General features: G+C 37.1%; 1 protein-coding gene across 2 annotated transcripts in view; it reads left to right on the top strand.

Moving 5' to 3' along the window:
* DNAJC10 (DnaJ heat shock protein family (Hsp40) member C10) overlaps nucleotides 1-9453 on the top strand; it is a 52497-nt gene extending 43044 nt beyond the window's left edge. For both annotated transcript variants that reach the window (XM_049615388.1, XM_049615389.1), the window contains exons 19-23: nucleotides 1029-1082; nucleotides 1345-1492; nucleotides 4797-4916; nucleotides 6752-6856; nucleotides 8172-9453. In XM_049615388.1, coding sequence (XP_049471345.1) covers nucleotides 1029-1082; nucleotides 1345-1492; nucleotides 4797-4916; nucleotides 6752-6856; nucleotides 8172-8183 — 439 coding nt within the window. In that variant the 3' untranslated portion in view covers nucleotides 8184-9453. The remainder of the gene's footprint in view (nucleotides 1-1028; nucleotides 1083-1344; nucleotides 1493-4796; nucleotides 4917-6751; nucleotides 6857-8171) is intronic.
* Nucleotides 9454-19631: the final 10178 nt, after the last annotated feature.

The following is a 19631-nucleotide window of genomic DNA, read 5'->3' as shown; positions in this document are numbered from 1 at the left end:
TTAAAAGTTATCTTAGGGGCTCCTGGCTGGTTCAGCCAGAAGAGCATGTAACTTTTGATCTTGGAGTCATGACTTCAAGCCCCATGTTGGGTGTAGAGATAAATAACTTTTTTTTTTAAAGCTTATTTATTTGTTTATCTTAACTAAATAAAAGTTAACCCAACAAACATTTTTGGGGAGTCCACCATGTTTTAAGATAGTGTGCTAAGGAGAACCTCAGAAGATGAAAAAAAAAGAATTGAACAATCCCAATGTTCATGAAGCTGGCACTCCAGTATAGAGGAAGATAAAGAGAGGAAGTACTAACATTTATTAAGTCAGTGTTTGGTTTCAGGTACTGTACTTGATCCTTTGCTCACATTATTTCCACTGGTCCTCACATATACCCTGAGAAATAAGAATTACTACCCTTTCCTACTATTACAGATAAGTAAACTGATCCACAGACCTTCGTTAACTTTCCCAAGTCACACTGCTGCTTGGGGTTTCAGCCCAGGTCTGTGTCAGTGCCCATACTTGTTTCTACAACACCACATGGTATTTGAGGTAGACAACTCAGTGCAAGGCAGAATATAAGGAATATTCTTTGAAAAGTAAAAACAGACTATGAATTTCAAAGAAGGAAAGGATCACAACTATGAGAGGAAATCACGAAAGGCTGCATTTATGAGGTGGCTTTTGACATGGGTCTTAAAAAGTATGTAGGAATTTGATAGACATAATAACCAGAGTAAATGTTCAGAAACTGAAGTCTCGGACGTTTTGAGTTTCACCATTCCCATGTTTCTATAGGAGATGTCCAGCAGGCAGCTAAACATTTAGGACTACCTGGAGCACAAAAAAACATCAAGACTAGAGAAAAATGTATTTGAGAAGCCATGTAAGCAGCGTTTGTAGCTAGGTGTAACTGAGAAGAGAGATGCTAAGTAGTCAGTCAAACTTTTAAACTGCTGCAATGAGATTGTTTTCTGAACATATCCAATAATAGGAAATAGTATTTACAACTTTCATATTTGCTCTTCTTTCAGTAGTTACAATGGTTGGAATAGAGATGCTTATTCCCTGAGGATTTGGGGTCTAGGGTGAGTAATTAAAAATATGCATCATTGCATAAAATAGATTCAGTGCTATTTACCTTCGTCTTATGTCTGCAGTTAAATTTACTGTAAGTTTTTTAAGGCTCTCACATTTTAAACTACTTAGTAAAGAATTATAATTTACCAAGATAGGGTTGTGCTTTATTGTCATTCTTTGAAGTCAGTTTTAACTTAGAAACTTTTGCTATATTTTAGACGTTTTCCTTGGTTTCATATAATGAAAAGTAATTTTGATCCCTTGCCGCAGATTTTTACCTCAAGCATCCATAGACCTAACGCCTCAGACTTTCAATGAAAAAGTTATACAAGGGAAAAATCACTGGGTGGTTGATTTCTATGCTCCTTGGTGTGGACCTTGCCAAAATTTTGCTCCAGAGTTTGAGCTTTTGGCTAGGGTAAGTCTTGTCTATCTATATAAGTAAGTTGTAGTTACATGCATGTTTTAAAAATTAGATTATTTAAAAATTAGATAAAATAATTAGGTAAAGGTATATATGATTTTTTTTCTAAGAAGTTTCCTGTGAATTTTTTAAAAATCCCATTTCATTTCTATGAGTATCATCTTTGTGGTAGATTTCTTCCTTCTTTATTAATACTTTTGGCTAACATCTCTATCTTGATGGATGACATCATCTAACCATTAGAGACAACTCATTTCTCTTGCTTATTCCGTATTTCCTTCCTCCACCATTACTCTGCTGCCCACCAGCCCATCACTAGATCCTGTCCTGCCTCTTAAGTGCCTTTCAAATCTGTCATCTCCTCGTCATGCCCTCTGCTAGCCTTTCTCTTCAAGCCCTCTTCATCTCTTCCAGACTTCTCATGTGTGCCTTTTAACGAGTCTCACATTGCCAGTCTGCCTTATTCAGTTCTGCCCTGCTGATCTTGCTAAAATACTGCCTTCTCTGGCTTCCTGTTAGCCAAGTTTCTTGACTTACAACCTTGATTGCAGGTCTCTGGTGGGACCCTTCCTACCTCTTCAGCTTTATCTCTGTCACCACCCCACACCTCACAGTTCAGACACAGCAAAATACTCCAGGTTTGCTGAGCAGATACTGTTCCCTCTCTCTAAAATGCCTTTTCGTTATTAGTCATCTGAATCTTTCTCTCCTTATCCTACAAAATCCAGCTACATTGGCACTTCTGTATTCTCTGTCCTTCTCAGTGTCACTTTGATGTCTTGTACTCCATTTGGTGTACTTACACAGTGAATAAATATTTAGATATCTATCTCCTCCATAAGACTGGAGCTTCTTGAGGGCAAGGTACAGGTCTTATCTGAGTCTGACTCAGGAAATGCTTATAAAATTTAACTGAATGCATAAACAGAATACAGTCTAATTTTTTCTTGTTTCTGTCCCCATCATCCTGTTAATGACCTAATCCAGACTGTTAGCATTCTTGCTTCAGGGAGCTTTGCCTGGGCTACAAAACACTCACTTAGAATGAGAAAGCTCCAGTTTCACCAGTCTAAAGCAAAAGCTGACAATCCTAACCCATCAGGATTTTTTAGCAAAGGGACTTCAAAGCTCCTAGGTGTCATGAAAGATTATTTGTTATTGGATCATACTTCAATTAAGTTCTTCATCTTTCCCACTTACTTGATCTTCTTTTCCTCTTGTGCTTCCTTTTTCTCCAGTAATTCTAACAAAATGGTTTCATTCCCTTGTATACTGAAAAACTTAGCTTAGTTATATATTTTATAACACACCTATATCTTGGATATGCCAGAAAGTTATTAAATATGAAAAAGATCATTCAACAAATCCTAAGCACTAGGTTAGAAGCATTACGGTAAGTACTAGAGCTATAGAAATTGAAAGACAAAAGTTACATGTCTGAGGTTTTATTCTAGTGGGAAGATACCATGCAAATAAATACATTTAATACAGCAGGATCATTGCTCTAGTGAAATGAGAGGGGAGCAAGGACATGGGAGGAAAAAAGAGTCTTGCCAGGAAAAGACAAAAGGCTCCACCGAAAACTTGGGATTTGAGATGAGAATTACAACATGACCAGGAGTCTGGCACATGACCAGGAGTTTGGCTAGAGAGTCCTCCGAGCAGAGAGGACAGTATTTGCAGAGATGCAGGGATGCAAGAGAGTGGTGCATGTTTGGTCAACTTCACTGTTGGTCCAGACTACCAGAGTGTAAACACAGAAGGGGAATGGCAAAAACTCAGGCTTAGTAAATAATTGAGGAGGAGAAGGTTTGGTCCTCTTTCTTTGTGATTTCATATTGTTCAGAATAAGTTCTGTATAAGCACTAGGGGAAAACTATTGGATATGGTAGGATCCATTTTACATTTTAGAAAGAGCACTTTGGATGGAACTGTACACAGGCCAGCAAGGCCAGAGAACGATATGAGAGCACCAGAAACAATATGGTGTTCCTTTATAAGCAATTGAAGATACAAGTCAACTAATGTTAAAGATAAATATTTTGTAAATTTCTCTGACCTTCAGTATAAGTGTGTTTCTGCGTGCAGCTTTGCTGCTGCCCTAACCCCTCTTGAATAAGCCGGCATTGGCCACAAAACTAGAGGCAGCAAAGGTATTTTAATTGTCCTGAAGTGAGAGATGTTATCTGAACCGTGATGAAGGTAATGGTGATAGAAAGAATGGGACAAATGTAAAAGAGATAAAAGAATAGGATTTAATGTCCAATTAATTGTGGTAAGTATGACAGAGAAAGAAGTCTAAGATGACCCTAGTTTCTGGCTTGAATGAGGGAATAGTAGGACAGAAGGAAGAGTAGGTAAAGGGAAAGGATCCGTGTTGGAAATCATCTGTGCAGGATGCTTATTTAGTTGACCAGGCCAGTACATAGGTGAGTGTGAAATCAGGGGAGGTTGGGCTAGGCAGCACATCTCGGCACATTTATATATAAAATCTCCCTTGGGAGATTGCTTACAGTGAAAAAAGTGTTCACCATAGATGCAACTGTGATTAAATACTATAATTTGAGAGGCAGGTGTAGAAAGAGGTCCCCATGCTAGAAATGAGATAGTACAGCCTGAGGAGTAAGAAAGCTAAGAGAATAGTGATAAATGCCAAGAAAGAAAAAAGAAAGGCATGTTTAGCAATGTCAGGTACCCATTAAGACTGAAAAGTGTCCATTCAGTTTGGTCAAGTAGTCACTGCAGAACTTACAGCAATTTCAGTGGAGGGAGCAGTAAAAACAGAAGCTAGACTAAAATCTGTTGATAAATGAGATGATGAGGGAGGAAAAGCAATGAAAGACTAACCTCAAAAAAAAAAAAAGAAGCAAGGAGGTAGCTAGAGGAACCAGTACAATTAAGAAAAGAATCCTGTTTTGACCACGTGCACATACCCCAAAGAGCATGTAAGACACCTGACAGAGAGGAACTGGAGAATATAGGTGTCGACAGCCTTCTGCAAAATGAAGAGTGTTACCTCAGCAGGTGAGACCAGAGAATGGGAGAAGGTGTTTGAGGACAGAATCAGGAGTTTGTGGTGTGGTGGACAAGGTATGGGGACCAGGAAGGAGTTTTTCTTGATAAGAGCCACTAAAAAATTTGGAAGCAATCTTATTAGTATGGAAAGGATTAAAACTTAAGTTTTTGAAATAAGTCTTTATTATTACAAAGATGGGAAAATTTTAGTATCATGTTGCCTTGTGGTTGCCAAAATAGTTTATGCCACAGTGAATGGCAAACCCCACTTCTCTCTTTTCAGATGATTAAAGGAAAAGTGAAAGCTGGAAAAGTAGACTGTCAGGCTTATGCTCAAACATGCCAGAAAGCTGGTATCAGAGCCTATCCAACTGTTAAATTTTATCCCTACGAAAAAGCAAAGGTATGTATTTGGCGTTCCCGTATGTGCCTTTCTTTTAGCAGACCCAGTTGAAAAGGTTTGTTATTAGTGTGAAGGTTTTCATTAGCTTCTCCTTCCTTTGTCATGTTTTATTTTATTGCATATTACTGAAGCTTCTTTTCACATATACATCAAGTGATTTTCAAAGGTTTTTCTGTCTCAAAGTTGATAAGATCCACTCCTTAAAATTTTTATACTAATGAATTACAGAAACTACTAAAGACACATAGCAGGATACTAGAGTAGTTTTTTCCGAGTGGAGAAGTCAACATAATTATATTCTGTGAAGTTCTATATTTTCTACTTTTATACAATTAACATGTTACCTTTATTATTATTTTTTCCAGGAAAGGAAAAAATTAAAAGAATACTATCATACTTTTGAAGTAGACTAGTACCTGAACATTTGTCTTGAGGAATATTTATTAGTGGTTTAGACTACAAAATAAAAGTTAGGGTCCATGGCTTGATCACAACTCCCTTCTTTGGGCCACTGACAATATGCTTTTTTTTTTTTTTCCCCAAAAAGAAAATTAGACATTTACCAATGGATCTTAAAACTCAGGCGATAACCTCTACTATCATTTATATAAATGCATATATCTTTCAACCATTGTAATTGCTAACTGAAAATACTCATGACTTTTGCTATCTTCCTGAGTAAAAGAATGATATTTTTGACAATAGAATTGTAATTAAATAAATAAGGATTTGCCATGTATTCATGTTTTATGGTAAAACATTTCAAATAAATATATTTTTTGAGAAGGAGTATCAGCTTAACACGTCAGGTTATTTATTGGAAATTATATTTTAAAATAGAGTTAAAGAAATTAGATGGATTTTAGAAGTCTAGAATTGTCAACTAGATGTTTCAATGAAGGACTTTGATTGGTCCAAGAGGCTAATTCTGTCTTAAGAACAGCCTAGGGTAAACATCTCAGTGAGAGTAAAGGAGCTTATATCAGGATCTGAATTCACTTCATCCCTTTGGAATCACTAGCTCTGCTTTCTAATTCTCAGAATAGCTGAGAAATGGGTAGCGTAAGTAGGGGTCTCAGGTAGAATGATGTAAGCAAAGTATCAATATAATGAGCAGTCACAGAATTAATCTGGCCATAGAAGGAGCTCTTTGAAAAGATGATGTTACCATGTGTCTAGAGGAGCCCTGAGGACATTAGACACCAAAATATCCCTGTACAAACCGAGACAGGTGGCATCCAGAAGACCAGACCAGATTTGAAAACCAAAGCAGAATAATGATTGCAGTTAACAGCAGTACAGACCAGGTGGGCAGGTACACACAAAAGCAAGATCTTAACAGATAGTGTGGAGTTCCCACTAGGAAGCAGGAAGCAAATGACTCCAGATCCAAAGTAAAGCTTGATATATTGACCTGCCCCCTTCACTGCTTTTCAGCCACCTTCCTACTGTGGACAGATAAAAACCAGGAGATACACATTACTTTCTAGTGTTGTAGTTGGTCAGGATTTTAACTGTGCCAATGACATATGTATAAGATTAGAATGATTTGAGTCCTCTGGGGGATGGCTTTTCTTTATATTTTAGTTGTTTTGAATTAGATTAGATTAGTTAGAGCTGGCAATGCATTTTTTCCAAGGAAATACTTTAAATGTGTTCATAACAGTATCATATTTAAGTAAATTATGAGTTAACTGCTTTGTAGCATTATTTCCTTGAAGAAATTTGACTTTTAAACATTTAGAACTTTAAGGAATAATCAAGTTTCTTAGATGCAAATGTCATGTTTTGATTAGACACCTAAAAGATTATAAGAAGAATGTTTTTTATTTTAGAGAAACATTTGGGGAGAGCAAATAGATACCAGAGATGCAAAAGAGATTGCTACCTTAATATATGAAAAATTGAAAAATCTTCAAAATCATGGAAAGAGAGATAAGGTAAGGACTAAATCTAGAGCTGACTTCAGCCAGCTTTATACTGTATATTTATCAATAAACAGGTACAATGGAAGCTTCAAAAAATAGTAAAGTTGAAATTTCTTAATTCAAAAATAGGACAATCAGAATGTAACCTCTGTATATTGAAAAGTGTAGAAATTTGCACAAGTACAACCATTTAAAACATAGTGAACTATGGCCATAAATTATTTAGATTTTGTTAAAATGTAAAGTATTGACTTGTTAGGAATAAATACACTGGAGCCTCGTAACATACTTTGCATAGCAGATTTTCTTTTGGTATAGTCAGGATGTATCAGAACCCATACTCATTTCAGCCCCTCCTAGAATTTTATCAAACAGCGCAACCTCTGCTATTCTTTGGAAGAAGTGTTCATTTTTTCTAAGTCATTGTCATTCTAGGACATACAAACAGACCAAAGAGTCCGTGAATGCTGGAATGCTTTCTGAGTGGAACTTAATAAAATGACATAGAAGTTTCTTGGATTGTTTCCCTATAAGGTGAAAGAAGAACAAAAGAACCAGCGCATATTCTGGAGAGGGGAGGGCTAGAGATGTCTGGCTTTATAGAACCATATTAGAACTGCACACTCCGGTATAAAAAGCCTTACATCCTGTATCAAGGGTTACATTTTATCCAAATTTAAAGATAGGAAAGAGATGGTTACAATTATTTCCTTGGGTTTAGGGAACAAAAATGTTTTTCTGGTGTTTTGATTTATTTTCGCTTCCTCAAGAGGTTTTAAAGCGTGACTTTTATCTTAAGTTAAACATTTGAGGGGCACCTGGGTGGATCAGTCGGTTGAGCGTCCAGCTTTAGCTCAGGTCATGATCTCACAGTCTGTGAGTTCGAGCCCCGCGTCAGGCTCTGTGCTGACAGCTCAGAACCTGGAGCCTGCTTCAGATTCTGTGTCCCCCTCTCTCTCTCTGCCCCTCCCCCACTCATGCTCTGTCTCTCTCTTGTCTCAGAAATAAATAAACATTAAAAAAATTTAAAAAACAAAAAAAAAGCATTTGAAACAGAAAATGTTATTAGTCATAGCCAGAATATCAGAATTGAAATTCAGTTTAGAAAGGTACCAAAATATGACTGTAAAACTGTAATTGATAGTATCTGCATGAGCAGGTAAGAACTAAGAGATATCCCTTTTCCTTTCCATTGTTACATTTAGGCAAGGTATATTTCATATGGTGATCCATTAAATTATTTTTTAAAAGATAAAGTACTATAAAGTAACCAACATTTTAATGTAAATTCATACTTTTTTTTTCAATCACTTTTACATTATTGTAGGATGAACTTTAATGATGATGAAGATGAAGAAGAAAGAGAAAAGGAATTCTAACAAATGACATCAAGAAGACCTCTTTAGGACGTTGCTGCATTCTGGGTCGGAATAAATGAACATTGGAATTGGAATTGCACTGTCTGAATTCTGTACAACATTAGTATAAATGAAAGGTCTGCAAGCTTTTTCTGTAAAAGGCCAGATCGTAAATATTTTAAGTTTTGTAGACCATGTACAGTTGTCACATATTCCTTTGTTTGCTTTGTTTACAACCCTTTAAAAAGTTAAAAATTGTTCTTAGCTCAGGGCCATGCACAAACAGGCCAAGCCATTCAGTCCATGGGCCATAGATTGCTGACCCCTGGAAATGATACTAAAACTGGCTGGCTCAAACAGCAGCCTGCTCTGTCATGTACATACATGTCTGGGATCTATTCCCTCAAGTTTTGTGGCTGGCCTGAAAAGAAAAACTTGGCATTTAGTTACCTGTTTTAAAGATCGTGTGAAATGGATTCTGACCATAGTTTCTTTAAAAAAAAACACACGATGTGACAAGCAGATACCCTATTTTCATGCTGTATTATAGTGAAGAGATTTTCTTTTTTCTTTCCTTTCTAAAGGTTGAAGAACTGATTTTAATTTTTCACAATTGAGAAAAAATTTTTAACAATAAATCCAATAGATTTCTACAGCATCTAGAAATACCTGAGGAAAACAATATTTATAGCTATTAACTGGGCACTGTAGAGTATCCCAAATATATCAGTATTTAGAGTTCTATATTTTAAAGATCTATGTTCATTTATTTTCTGAATTGCTTCCATAAATGTTTTCCCTGTGATAGCAATTGACTTTTGAAGCATTGTTCTAATATTTATGGTTTTGCCTTTTGGACTTTGTTTTGATGTAGATCCTCTATTTGCCTTCCCCATAGTTAACATTTTTCACTCTTGTCTGATTTGTTACTCAGATACAAAAAGTGTGCAGGCTTGTTTCACTATGACTCATAATGACATTGTGGTTATTCCAATTGTTAGTTTGCTGCTGGAGGCTGCTGTTTCCAGATAAATATTGTCATAACTGAACTTATTTTTTTAAGAAAATCAATTATATAAATCTAAGGATGGGATCTTTTAATTTCTCGGTTGTTCAGACTAAAAGAATCAAAGAAGTTTTTGCTCGCATTTTCACAAAACATTGTCAGTAAAGTGCAGTTATTTAGTTACAGTTGAGAGTTTATGGAATGGTAAAAATTCTGATCAAAAGAGGTCAGTGAATTAAACAACAGTTTTCTCAAAAACTTACTAGGATTCTACTTTATTATATTGGAAACGTTTTATTTTTTTTTAATGTTACTTTATCTCCTTCCCCAATATTTCCTCATAATTTTATCACTGTAATTTCTACAAAAACAGATTTTATTTTCAAATCTAACCCAATCCCTCATATTCTCTCCTGTTTTGCTTCAGTTGTATCCTTGGAGTCCTAACCTTGGATTCCACATCATATACGTGGGCAGTTTCAGAACACCCACCACTTCTAACCTTAATTCAACCTTTCTGAATTATGATCAGTAATGGCAAGTGTCTTTCATTTATTAAATTTTCACTGCCTAGAAATCTTTCAAAATTGGCTTGCTTCTATAAGAATGTCAAAATCGAAGACCTAAAGAAGTCTTGGTAAATATTTATTGAATTAATGTACCAATTATTTGAATACCACTGTGCTGGACAGTGAAGCATATGTAAAAGGAATCCAAGGGATGGTCCCTGTCTCCTGTGTGTCTATAATTCACAGTTCTGACAGTGAACCCATAAACAGGTTTAAAGGTACCTAAACTACCCATACATATAATTCCAGACTTAAGAAACATTTTAGGCAGTAAAAAAAAAAAATTAGTAAACAATATGTATCCTGTAACTTGGTCTAAGTATGTGCCTGTGGAATTGGCTCTAAAGCCAGGGCTGCTGGTAGTCATGTTAAATAGTGTGTGTGTGTGTGTATATATATATATATATATATACATATATATATATACACATATATGTGTGTGTGTGTATATATATATATATATCCTACAGTATCCATCAGGAGGCTATCGTCTACAGTCATCTCAGTGTCGAAAACAGCTGGCAGAATTAAAGGTTTTAACAGCCATGTAAGTAGAGCACTCTGAAGAGTGCCTGATAAAACATGCCCTTTCTCTCAGAAACACCATTTTTGTGTGCAGCTGGCCTTGGGTATCACAGCACCGTATCTGGCAGACCAGGGAGTATTCTATCAGGCATCTGTATTTGGAAATTAGATACATTTAAATATGTGACTATAGGAAATTTGGAGTTTGTGTTTTTTATATTAATGTGCTTACTTATTCCAATTACTCAAATTTTTTTTTTAATTTTTTTTTTTAACGTTTATTTTTTATTTTTGAGACAGAGAGAGACAGAGCATGAACGGGGGAGGAGCAGAGAGAGAGGGAGACACAGAATCTGAAGCAGGCTCCAGGCTCTGAGCTGTCAGCACAGAGCCCGACGCGGGGCTCGAACTCACGGACCGCGAGATCATGACCTGAGCCGAAGTCGGACGCTTAACCGACTGAGCCACCCAGGCGCCCCCAATTACTCAAATTTTATTTAAGGTCTTTTATATCGTTTTTACTTAAAGTATATGATTAAGATAAAAAAAATGAGATTATTTTTATATGGTAAAAGTTTTCCTTAAATTTTTGCATTTTCTAACAGTATTCAAAGCAGGCATTTTCTTAGGTACAGTTATCAGAATTGCTGTGTTGTTTCCCATGGGACACATTTACATTTATGTAAGTCTTTAATGAGGTAATATTTTTAAGCCATTTTAAGAGAATTTTTGTATAATTAGTCCATAGGTTTACCAAACTCAGGTAAATGTCTTAAATTAGACTTATTTCGTCCATCCTGTTAAATAGTACAAAGTTTAAATTAACAAAGTACATTTTAAATTTTCTATAGTGATTCCTATAAGTGATTCTGAAGATGAAAAGGAAATGATCTTTGTAGTAATATGCTACTTCCACATATACTGAAACTTTTTTTTTTATTTTAACGTTTATTTATTTTTGAGACAGAGACAGAGCATGAACAGGGGAGGGTCAGAGAGAGAGAGAGGGAGACACAGAACCTGAAACAGGCTCCAGGCTCTGAGCTGCCAGCACAGAGTCTGACGCAGGGCTTGAACTCACAGACCGCGAGATCATGACCTGAGCCGGAGTTGGACGTTAACCAACTGAGCCACCCAGGCACCCCATATACTGAAACTTTTAAATACACCCAGATTCCTCTGGTGAATACCTTATTTTCAGTAAGAGTAATGACAGGTCAACCACCACGCTAAATAGAACTGTATTATCATATCTAAAAATGTTAGTAATTCACAACTTGAGTCTCTTTTATATTTAACAGATTTGCACTTAGATTCATATCCTGTCACCCCGTCCCCTTGTTAGGAAGGAGTTGGATCCATTTTGTGAAAGGTGATTAACCCAAAGTACAGCTAGAGGCTGATGCCAGACTAGCTGATATGGTATCTTGATCAGTTCATTGCATTGTCTGATCACTTGATCATTCTTTAGTACCTGCTGTCCTCTTCAAAAAAGATCAAAAGACCTATTCAAAAAGATCTGTGCTGATGTCTATGAAAAATTTTTCCATGTTAATTACTGATAGAGAACTCTTCATTAAATAACTGCTATTCCAAACATTTTATGTGAGGAGGTAAAATACTAAAATATATGTATCGGTTCCAACAGAAGGTAATGAGATAGATAGGCTCCTGAATTCACCTTCTTCCATGGACACACTAAACATACAGATATGTACAAAACTATTCCCTCTGAAAGAAATCCAGACACCAGCCAAGTGACTCTTACACATCAGGTAAATGAGAACACACACATACACACACTGGAGTGGGCAAGAGAAGCTATGGCACAATCTCATCATTAACCCCATCCCCTGGTGCAATATCACAACAAGGAGGAAACTTTAAGACTGCCAACCAAGAACACCCAGAAAACTGTCCTTCAGAATTAAAAGTGAGAGTTTTCCAGATAAGCAAAAGCTGAAGGAAGTCATCACCATTAGACAAGCCTTACAAGGAATATTAATGGGACTCAAACTGAAATGAAAAGGCATTAATTAGTCAATACAAAACATGAAAATATAAATCTCACTGGCCAAAGTATATACTTAAAATCACTGTACTCTAATGTGATGCTGGTGGTTCCATCATTTATAAATCTGGTATAAAGTTTGAAAGACAAAGGTCGTAAAACTATAATTGTTCACACTAAAAAGACTTAAATTCGGACATCAAATAAAGGAGTAAAAGGGTAGTTTTTGTAGGAGGGTAAAATTTAATTGTTAGCATCAGACTGATGTATATAAAGATGTTCTATGTAAGACTCATGGTGATCACATAGCAGAACCTGTAATAGATGCACAAAAGTTAACGAGAATAGAATAAAATTAATATCTACACTCACAAGACAGCAAGAGAGCAAGAACAAGAGAACTATAAAACAGCCAGAGAACAATTAAGAATGATAGTAAGGCCTTCCCCATCAATAATTAAATATAAATGAATTCTCCATTCAAAAATGCATAGAATAGCTGGATGGATTAAAAAAACAACACCCAATGACCTGCTTGCCTACTAGAAACACTACAGCTCTAAGGACACACATTAGCTCAGAAGTGAAGAGAAGGAAGTTGTTACCAGTGGAAACCAAAAGCTGATCTGGCTATGCTTATTAGACAAAATATACTTTAAGAGAAAGATTGTAATAAGTGACAAGCTCATTATATAATGATAAAGGGATCAACCCAACAATTACACACCTAAATTAGGAGCAACTAAATATATAAAGCAAATGTTAAGACTTAAAGGTAGAAATAGCAATAATAGGGTATATCTCCCCATTTTCGTCAGTAGATAGGTCATCTAGACAGAAAATCAAAAAGAAAACATTAGACCAGATGAACAGATTTACAGAATTTTCCACCCAAAAGTCGCAGAATAGACATTTGCAAATGAACAGGGAACATTTTCCAGTATAGATATGTTAGGCTATAAAACAAATATTAATAAATTTAAGAAGTTTTCAATCCTATCAAGTATCTTTTCTGATGGTGTAAAATACAAGGAAAAAAAAACGAGGAAAATGATGTATGTGTGAAGACTAAACATGCTACTGAACTATCAATTGGTCAAACAAAATGCCTGGAGACAAATGAAAATACAACCTACCAAATCTTAGGAGATGCAACAAAAGCAGTTCCAGTGTAAGTTTATAGTGGTCAAAAACCTACATTAAGAAAAAGGAACAATCTGAGAGGGGAAGATGACAACAGAGTAGCAGTCCCCTCAGCTCACCATGTCCCATGAACACACCGACATAGCTATCATATGTCGTTAAACACCCCAGAAATCAATCTGAAGACTGGCTGATAATGCTCCACAACTAAAGGTAGAAAAGAGGCCACATAAAAGAAGGTAGGAAGTGTGGAGATTCAGCTTGGGAGAGAAATGGATTGTGGCTGTTGCAGTAAGGAGGGAGCCAGAGTCCCAGGGAAGGGCAAGAGACTGACAGGGAAAACTAATCCCTATAGCAATTGGCTTGGAATGTGAGAAGGCCTGAATTTCATGAGTTCTTACAACCAATGGGACTTAAAGCCTGGAGTGTTAAAGGTTAGTGTGTTTGGTTCTGGGAAAGCTCGGAGGACATTGGGACTACTTCCTGGAGGAAAGGAAGGACAAACAGCCTATGGACATACAGTGTGGAAACAGCGATCTAATGAGAACATGGGGCACATAATAGGGAGGTTAGTTCATCTTTGACTATGTGGCAAAGAGGCAGCCTTCACAGAGAGACCTCTCCAGGAATAAAGGAGCTGGCAGAGCCATTTCCTTCACTCCACTCAGCATAAGCACAGGGCTACCTGTGGTAACCAGTGTAGTACCCAGGGAACTTGCTCCCTAACTTGCTTACACCAAGCCCTGTCTCCTGCACCCTAGTGGAACCACCCTTCCCAGTCATACTTGTCTGAGTCCCAGCATGGTGGGGATCTCCCCCAAGAAGGCTGGCCCAAACCCCTGCCAATGCCACACTCCCAACACAAATTTGCCAAGGCCTTGGTTCCAGTGGCAGTGGTGACATTTCCTATTTCACAAATAGACCAGAGCACACCTAGTTAAAATACACCACATTTGGGCCAGGGACCAAACACAACCTACAACAGACAGGCAGAGCCTCTGCAGATGGCTGGCCTGGAGGATAAAGCAGTCAGGACACAACAGCAGAGCACAGACAACACACACTGCAGACATTCCCAGGAGCAGCAGGTCCTGGGGAACAAGGGATACTACAATGCAGGGCACTACAGGACCTCTCCTTCATTAGGCCATTACCCTCAAGAAGGGGAGACATAGCTGACTTTCATTACACAGGGAAACAGGCACAGAAACACAAAATGTGAAGACAGAGGAATTTTTCCACATGAAAAAAAACAGGACAAGGCTATGACTGAGGATCTAAGTGAATCAGATACAAGTAACGTGCCTGATGGGGAGTGTAAAACTGATTATTATAAGGATACTACCCAGACTTGAGAAAAGAGTGGAGACTATCAGTGAGACCATTAACACAGAGACACAAATAACATAGCAGAGATAAAGGGCTCTATAGACAAAATGAGAAACATACTTTGTGGAAAGTGTTAAAGAAGCAGAATGAATCAATAAGCTAGAAGACAAAGTAATGGAAAGTAATCAGGCTGAACCAAAGAGAAAAAAAAAAAAAAGAATTATGCAAAAGAAGAATAGACTTAAGGAACTCAGTGACTCCATCAAATGTAATAGCATTCATGTTGTAGGAGTCCCAAAGAAGAAGGAAGAGAAAAGGGGACAATTTATCTAAAGAAATAATAGCTCAAAACTTCCCTAATCTGGGGAAGGAAACAGATATCCAGACCAACAAGCACAGAGAACCCCCAACAAAATCAGCAGAAGCAGATCCATATAGACATATGACTTATATCCATAAGACATATAATGGCAAAATATGGTTATAAAGAAAAAAAATAATAAAATCAGCAAGACAAGACAGCTGCATACAAAGGAAACCCCATAAAGTTATGAACAGCTGTTTCAGCAGAAATTTTCCAAGCCAGAAAGAAGCATCATGATATATTCAAAGTGTGGAATGGGAAAAAACCTGCAGCCAAGATTATCCAGCAAAGCTATCATTTAAGAATAGAAGGAGAGACAAAGAATTTCCAGACAAACAAAAATTAAAGAAGTTCATGACCACTAAACCAGCCCTGCAAGAAATATAAAAGGGGACTCTTTGAGAGGAAAGAAAAGACCAAAAATCATAGTATGAAGGTAGGATACACAAAAGCAGTAAAAATGAATATAAATTAAAAACTACCACAAGAACCAATAATTCCACTTCTGGGTATTTATCTGAAGGAAATAAAAACACTAACTAGAAAATATATTTGTACCTCCTTTGCAGCATTATTTATAATAGCACAAGACATGGAAACAAACGAAGTGTTCACTGATGGATGAATGGGTAAAGAAAATGTAGTGTGTGTGTGTGTGTGTGTGTGTGTGTGTGTATACTACATTTTATACATATGTATATATGTATATACTACATACATACATATATATGTATGTGTATATACATATATACGTATATACTACATTATATGTGTGTGTGTATATATATATGTGTGTATATATATGTGTGTATACACACACACACACATATATATACACAAAATGGAATATTATTCAACCACAATAAAAGGGGAAATCTTGTCATCCTATTTGATGGGATAGACCTTGAGGACATTATGCTAAGTAAAATACGTTAGACATAAAAAGACAAATACCTATTAAGGAGGGCATTTACTACGAGCTCTGGGTGTTGTATATAAGTCATGAATCACTGAATTCTACTTGTGAAACCAATACTGCACTGCATGTTAACTAAAATTTAAGTTCAAAAAAATGGGAAAAAAAGGAAAATACCCTATCGTCTCATTCTATGTGAAATTAAAAAACAAACTTGGTGACATCATGGCAATGTGAGTCTTTCCTTGTTTTTCTCTCTCCTACGATTTACAACTAATCTGACATCCATAACTGAACAAAAGCACCTATACAAAGCATTCCAGGATATCTAGGAGATCCATCCATCTATGTATCTTATGTGGGTGACTTTGGACCTTGGAGGAGGCTTGGGGTGCCTGGGTGGCTCAGATGGTTAAGTGTCTGACTTCATCTCAGGTCATGATCTCACTGTTGGTATGTTCGAGCACCACATCAGGCTCTCTGCTGTCGGTGCAGAGCCCACTTCAGATCTTCTGTCTCCCTCTCTCTCTGCCCCTCTTCCACTTGTGCACACACACTCATGCTCTCTCTCTCTCAAAAATAAATAAACATCAAAAAAGAAATAAAGAAAAAGGGAAAACGAACAACGGAGAAACAAAATAACCAAGAGGTAAAAGGCAGTAGCAAATCCTTACATATCAACAACCACCGTAGGTATGATTAGACTGAACTCACCAGTAAAAAAAGGGTAAAAAAGTAAGACCCAAGTATAGAGTGTCTACAGAAGACTTATTTCAACTCTAAAAACACATGTAGACTCAAAGTGATGGGCTGGAAGGTGATATTCTAAGCAAGCAGAAATAAAACAAATAAATAAACTGGGTTAGCCATAATTTTACTGGACAAAATAGACCTCAAGCCAAAAATGGTAATGAGACAACAGTCATTATGTAATGATAAAGGGATCAATATATCAAAAAGATACAACAATTATAAATATATTTGCTCCCAACACCTGAGCACTGAAATATATTAAGGTAATACTAACAGATCTTAAAGGACAAATAGACAACAATACATTAATAGTAGAGGACTTCAATACCCCACTATCAGCAATGGATAGACCTTTTCCAGATAGAAAAGTCAACAAGGAAACATTGGAATGGAATAATGCATGAGAACATTCCATCCAATAGCATCAGAATACAAATTCTTCTCAAGTACACATAAAACATTCTTCAGGATAGATAATATGATAGGACACAAAACAAATCCTAGCAAATGTAAGAAGACTGGAATAATGCCAACTTTCTTTTCTGACCAGGAGTGGTATGAAACTGGAAATCAACAAGAGCAAAGCAAGAAAATCTACAAATATGTGGAAATTAAACAGTGCACTTTTACACAACCAATGGGTCAAAGATGAAATCAAAGAGAAATAAATATTTATCTTGAAAAAAATGAAAATGGAAATACAACATATCAAATTTTGTAAGATGCAGTGAAAGCAGTTCTGAAAAGAGAGTTTATAGCAATAAACACATATATTCAAAAATTAGAACCGAATTAATGACCTAACTTTACACCTTCAGGAACAACAAAAAAAGAACAAACTAAGGCTAGCAGAAGGAAGGAAATCACAAAGATCAAAGCAGACATAAATGAAATAGAGACCAGAAAAACAAAAGAAAGCATCAATGAAACTAAGACCTGTTTTTTCAAAAAGGTAAACAAATTCCGGGCACCTGGGTGGCTCAGTCAGTTAAGTATCCGACTTCAGCTCAGGTCATGATCTCAGTTCATGAATTTGAACCCTGCATCGGGCTCTGTGCTGACAGCTCGGAGCCTGGAGCCTCCTTCGGATTCTGTCTCCCTCTCTCTGTCCCTCCCTTGCTCACACTCTGTCTCTCTGTGTCTCTGTGTCTCTCAAAAATAAATAAATGTAAAAAAAAATTTTTTTTAAGATAAACAAATCTGACAAGACTTTAGTTAGATTAAGAAAAAAATAAGTCTCGAGAGAATGGTCAACATGGCAGAGAAGTAGGGGGACCTGAAGTTCCCTTGTCTCTCAAACACAGCAGTGTTGAGGCCAGAGGACTTGGAATTCCAAGAGTCTGTGCTGCAGAGTGACAGAGACATCTCCAAGAGCCCACGGGGACAACCTGGCAGGCCATAGGTGCATGACTGCGAACTGGGAGAGATAAAATAGGCAGCATAGGCATGGAGGGAAGAAATTAGAAAGACAAATTAGGAGAGGCAAAAAGAAAAGAGAGGCTGTGGAAGTGTAGGAATGTATTTGGACAAGAGAAAACCCCTGGACCCGGGATCAGAAGAAACGGAGAAAGATCCAGTTTCTAACTGTGGGGCTTTCTCCAGACTGGGGCCGGCTGTGCCTGGGGAGAAGGGGAGCCAGACCCTGGCTTGGTAACTAGCTCAGAGGTACAGCTCGTAGTCAGAAAAAGCAATCCCCTCCTTTGAGTGCTGTGGGAGGAAGGTATATAGCTGGTCCATTGCTGCAGAGATCAAGGAACTAAAAAATAGTCATGACAAATTAAGAAATGTTGTACATGAGGTGCAAAATAAACTAGATGTGGTGACAGTGAGGATGGAAGAGGTAGAGGGGAGAACAAGTGAAATAGAAGATAAAACTATGGAAAATGATGAAGCTGAGAAAAACAGATAAAAACGTACTACACCATGAGGGGAGAATTAGAGAACTAAGTGAGTCAATGAAACATAATAATATCCGTATCAAAGGAGTTCCAGAAGAAGAAGAAAGAGAGAAAGGGGTAGAAGTTTTACTTGAACAAATTATAGCTGAGAATTTCTCCAATCTGGGGATGGAAGCAGGCATCCAAATCCAGGAGGCACAGAGAACTTCCTTCAGAAGTGACAGGAATAGGTCTTTTCCATGACATATCATAGTGAAACTGGAAAACTACAAAGATAAAGAGAGAATTCTGAAAGCAGCTAGGGATAAACGGGCCTTAACCTACAAGGGTAGACACCTAAGGGTAGTAGCAGACCTGTCCACTGAAGCTTGACAGGCCAGAAGGGAGTGGCAGGAGATATTCAATGTGATCAATAGGAAAAATATGCAGTCAAGAAACCTTTATCCAGCAAGGCTGTCCTTCAGAATAGAAGGAGAGATAAAGGCTTTCCCAAACAAAAACTGAAGGAGTTCATGACCACCAAACCAGCCCTGCAAGAGATCCTAAGGGGGACCCTGTGAGTGGAATGCTGCAAAGACCAGAAAGTACCAGAGACATTCCACAATCATGAAACCTACAGATAACACAATTACTCTAAACCCATATCTTTCAATAATAATGCTGAATGTAAATGGACTAAATGCTCCAATAAAAAGACACAAGCTATCAGAATGGATAAAAAAACAAAGACCCATCGATCTGCTGTCTACAAGAGACTCATTTTAGACCTGAGGACACCTTCAGATTGAAAGTGAGGAGATGGAGATCTGTCATGCTACTGGAAGTCAAAAGAAAGCTGGAGAGTCCATACTTATATCAGGAAAAGTAGATTTTAAACTAAAAATTGTAATAAGAGATGAAGAAGGGCATTATATC

Source organism: Panthera uncia (assembly GCF_023721935.1).
Source record: "Panthera uncia isolate 11264 chromosome C1 unlocalized genomic scaffold, Puncia_PCG_1.0 HiC_scaffold_3, whole genome shotgun sequence".
In the NCBI taxonomy this organism is placed as follows: Eukaryota; Metazoa; Chordata; class Mammalia; order Carnivora; family Felidae; genus Panthera; species Panthera uncia.
Note: the sequence above shows the minus strand (reverse complement) of the source record. Positions and strands in the feature narration are given on the sequence as shown.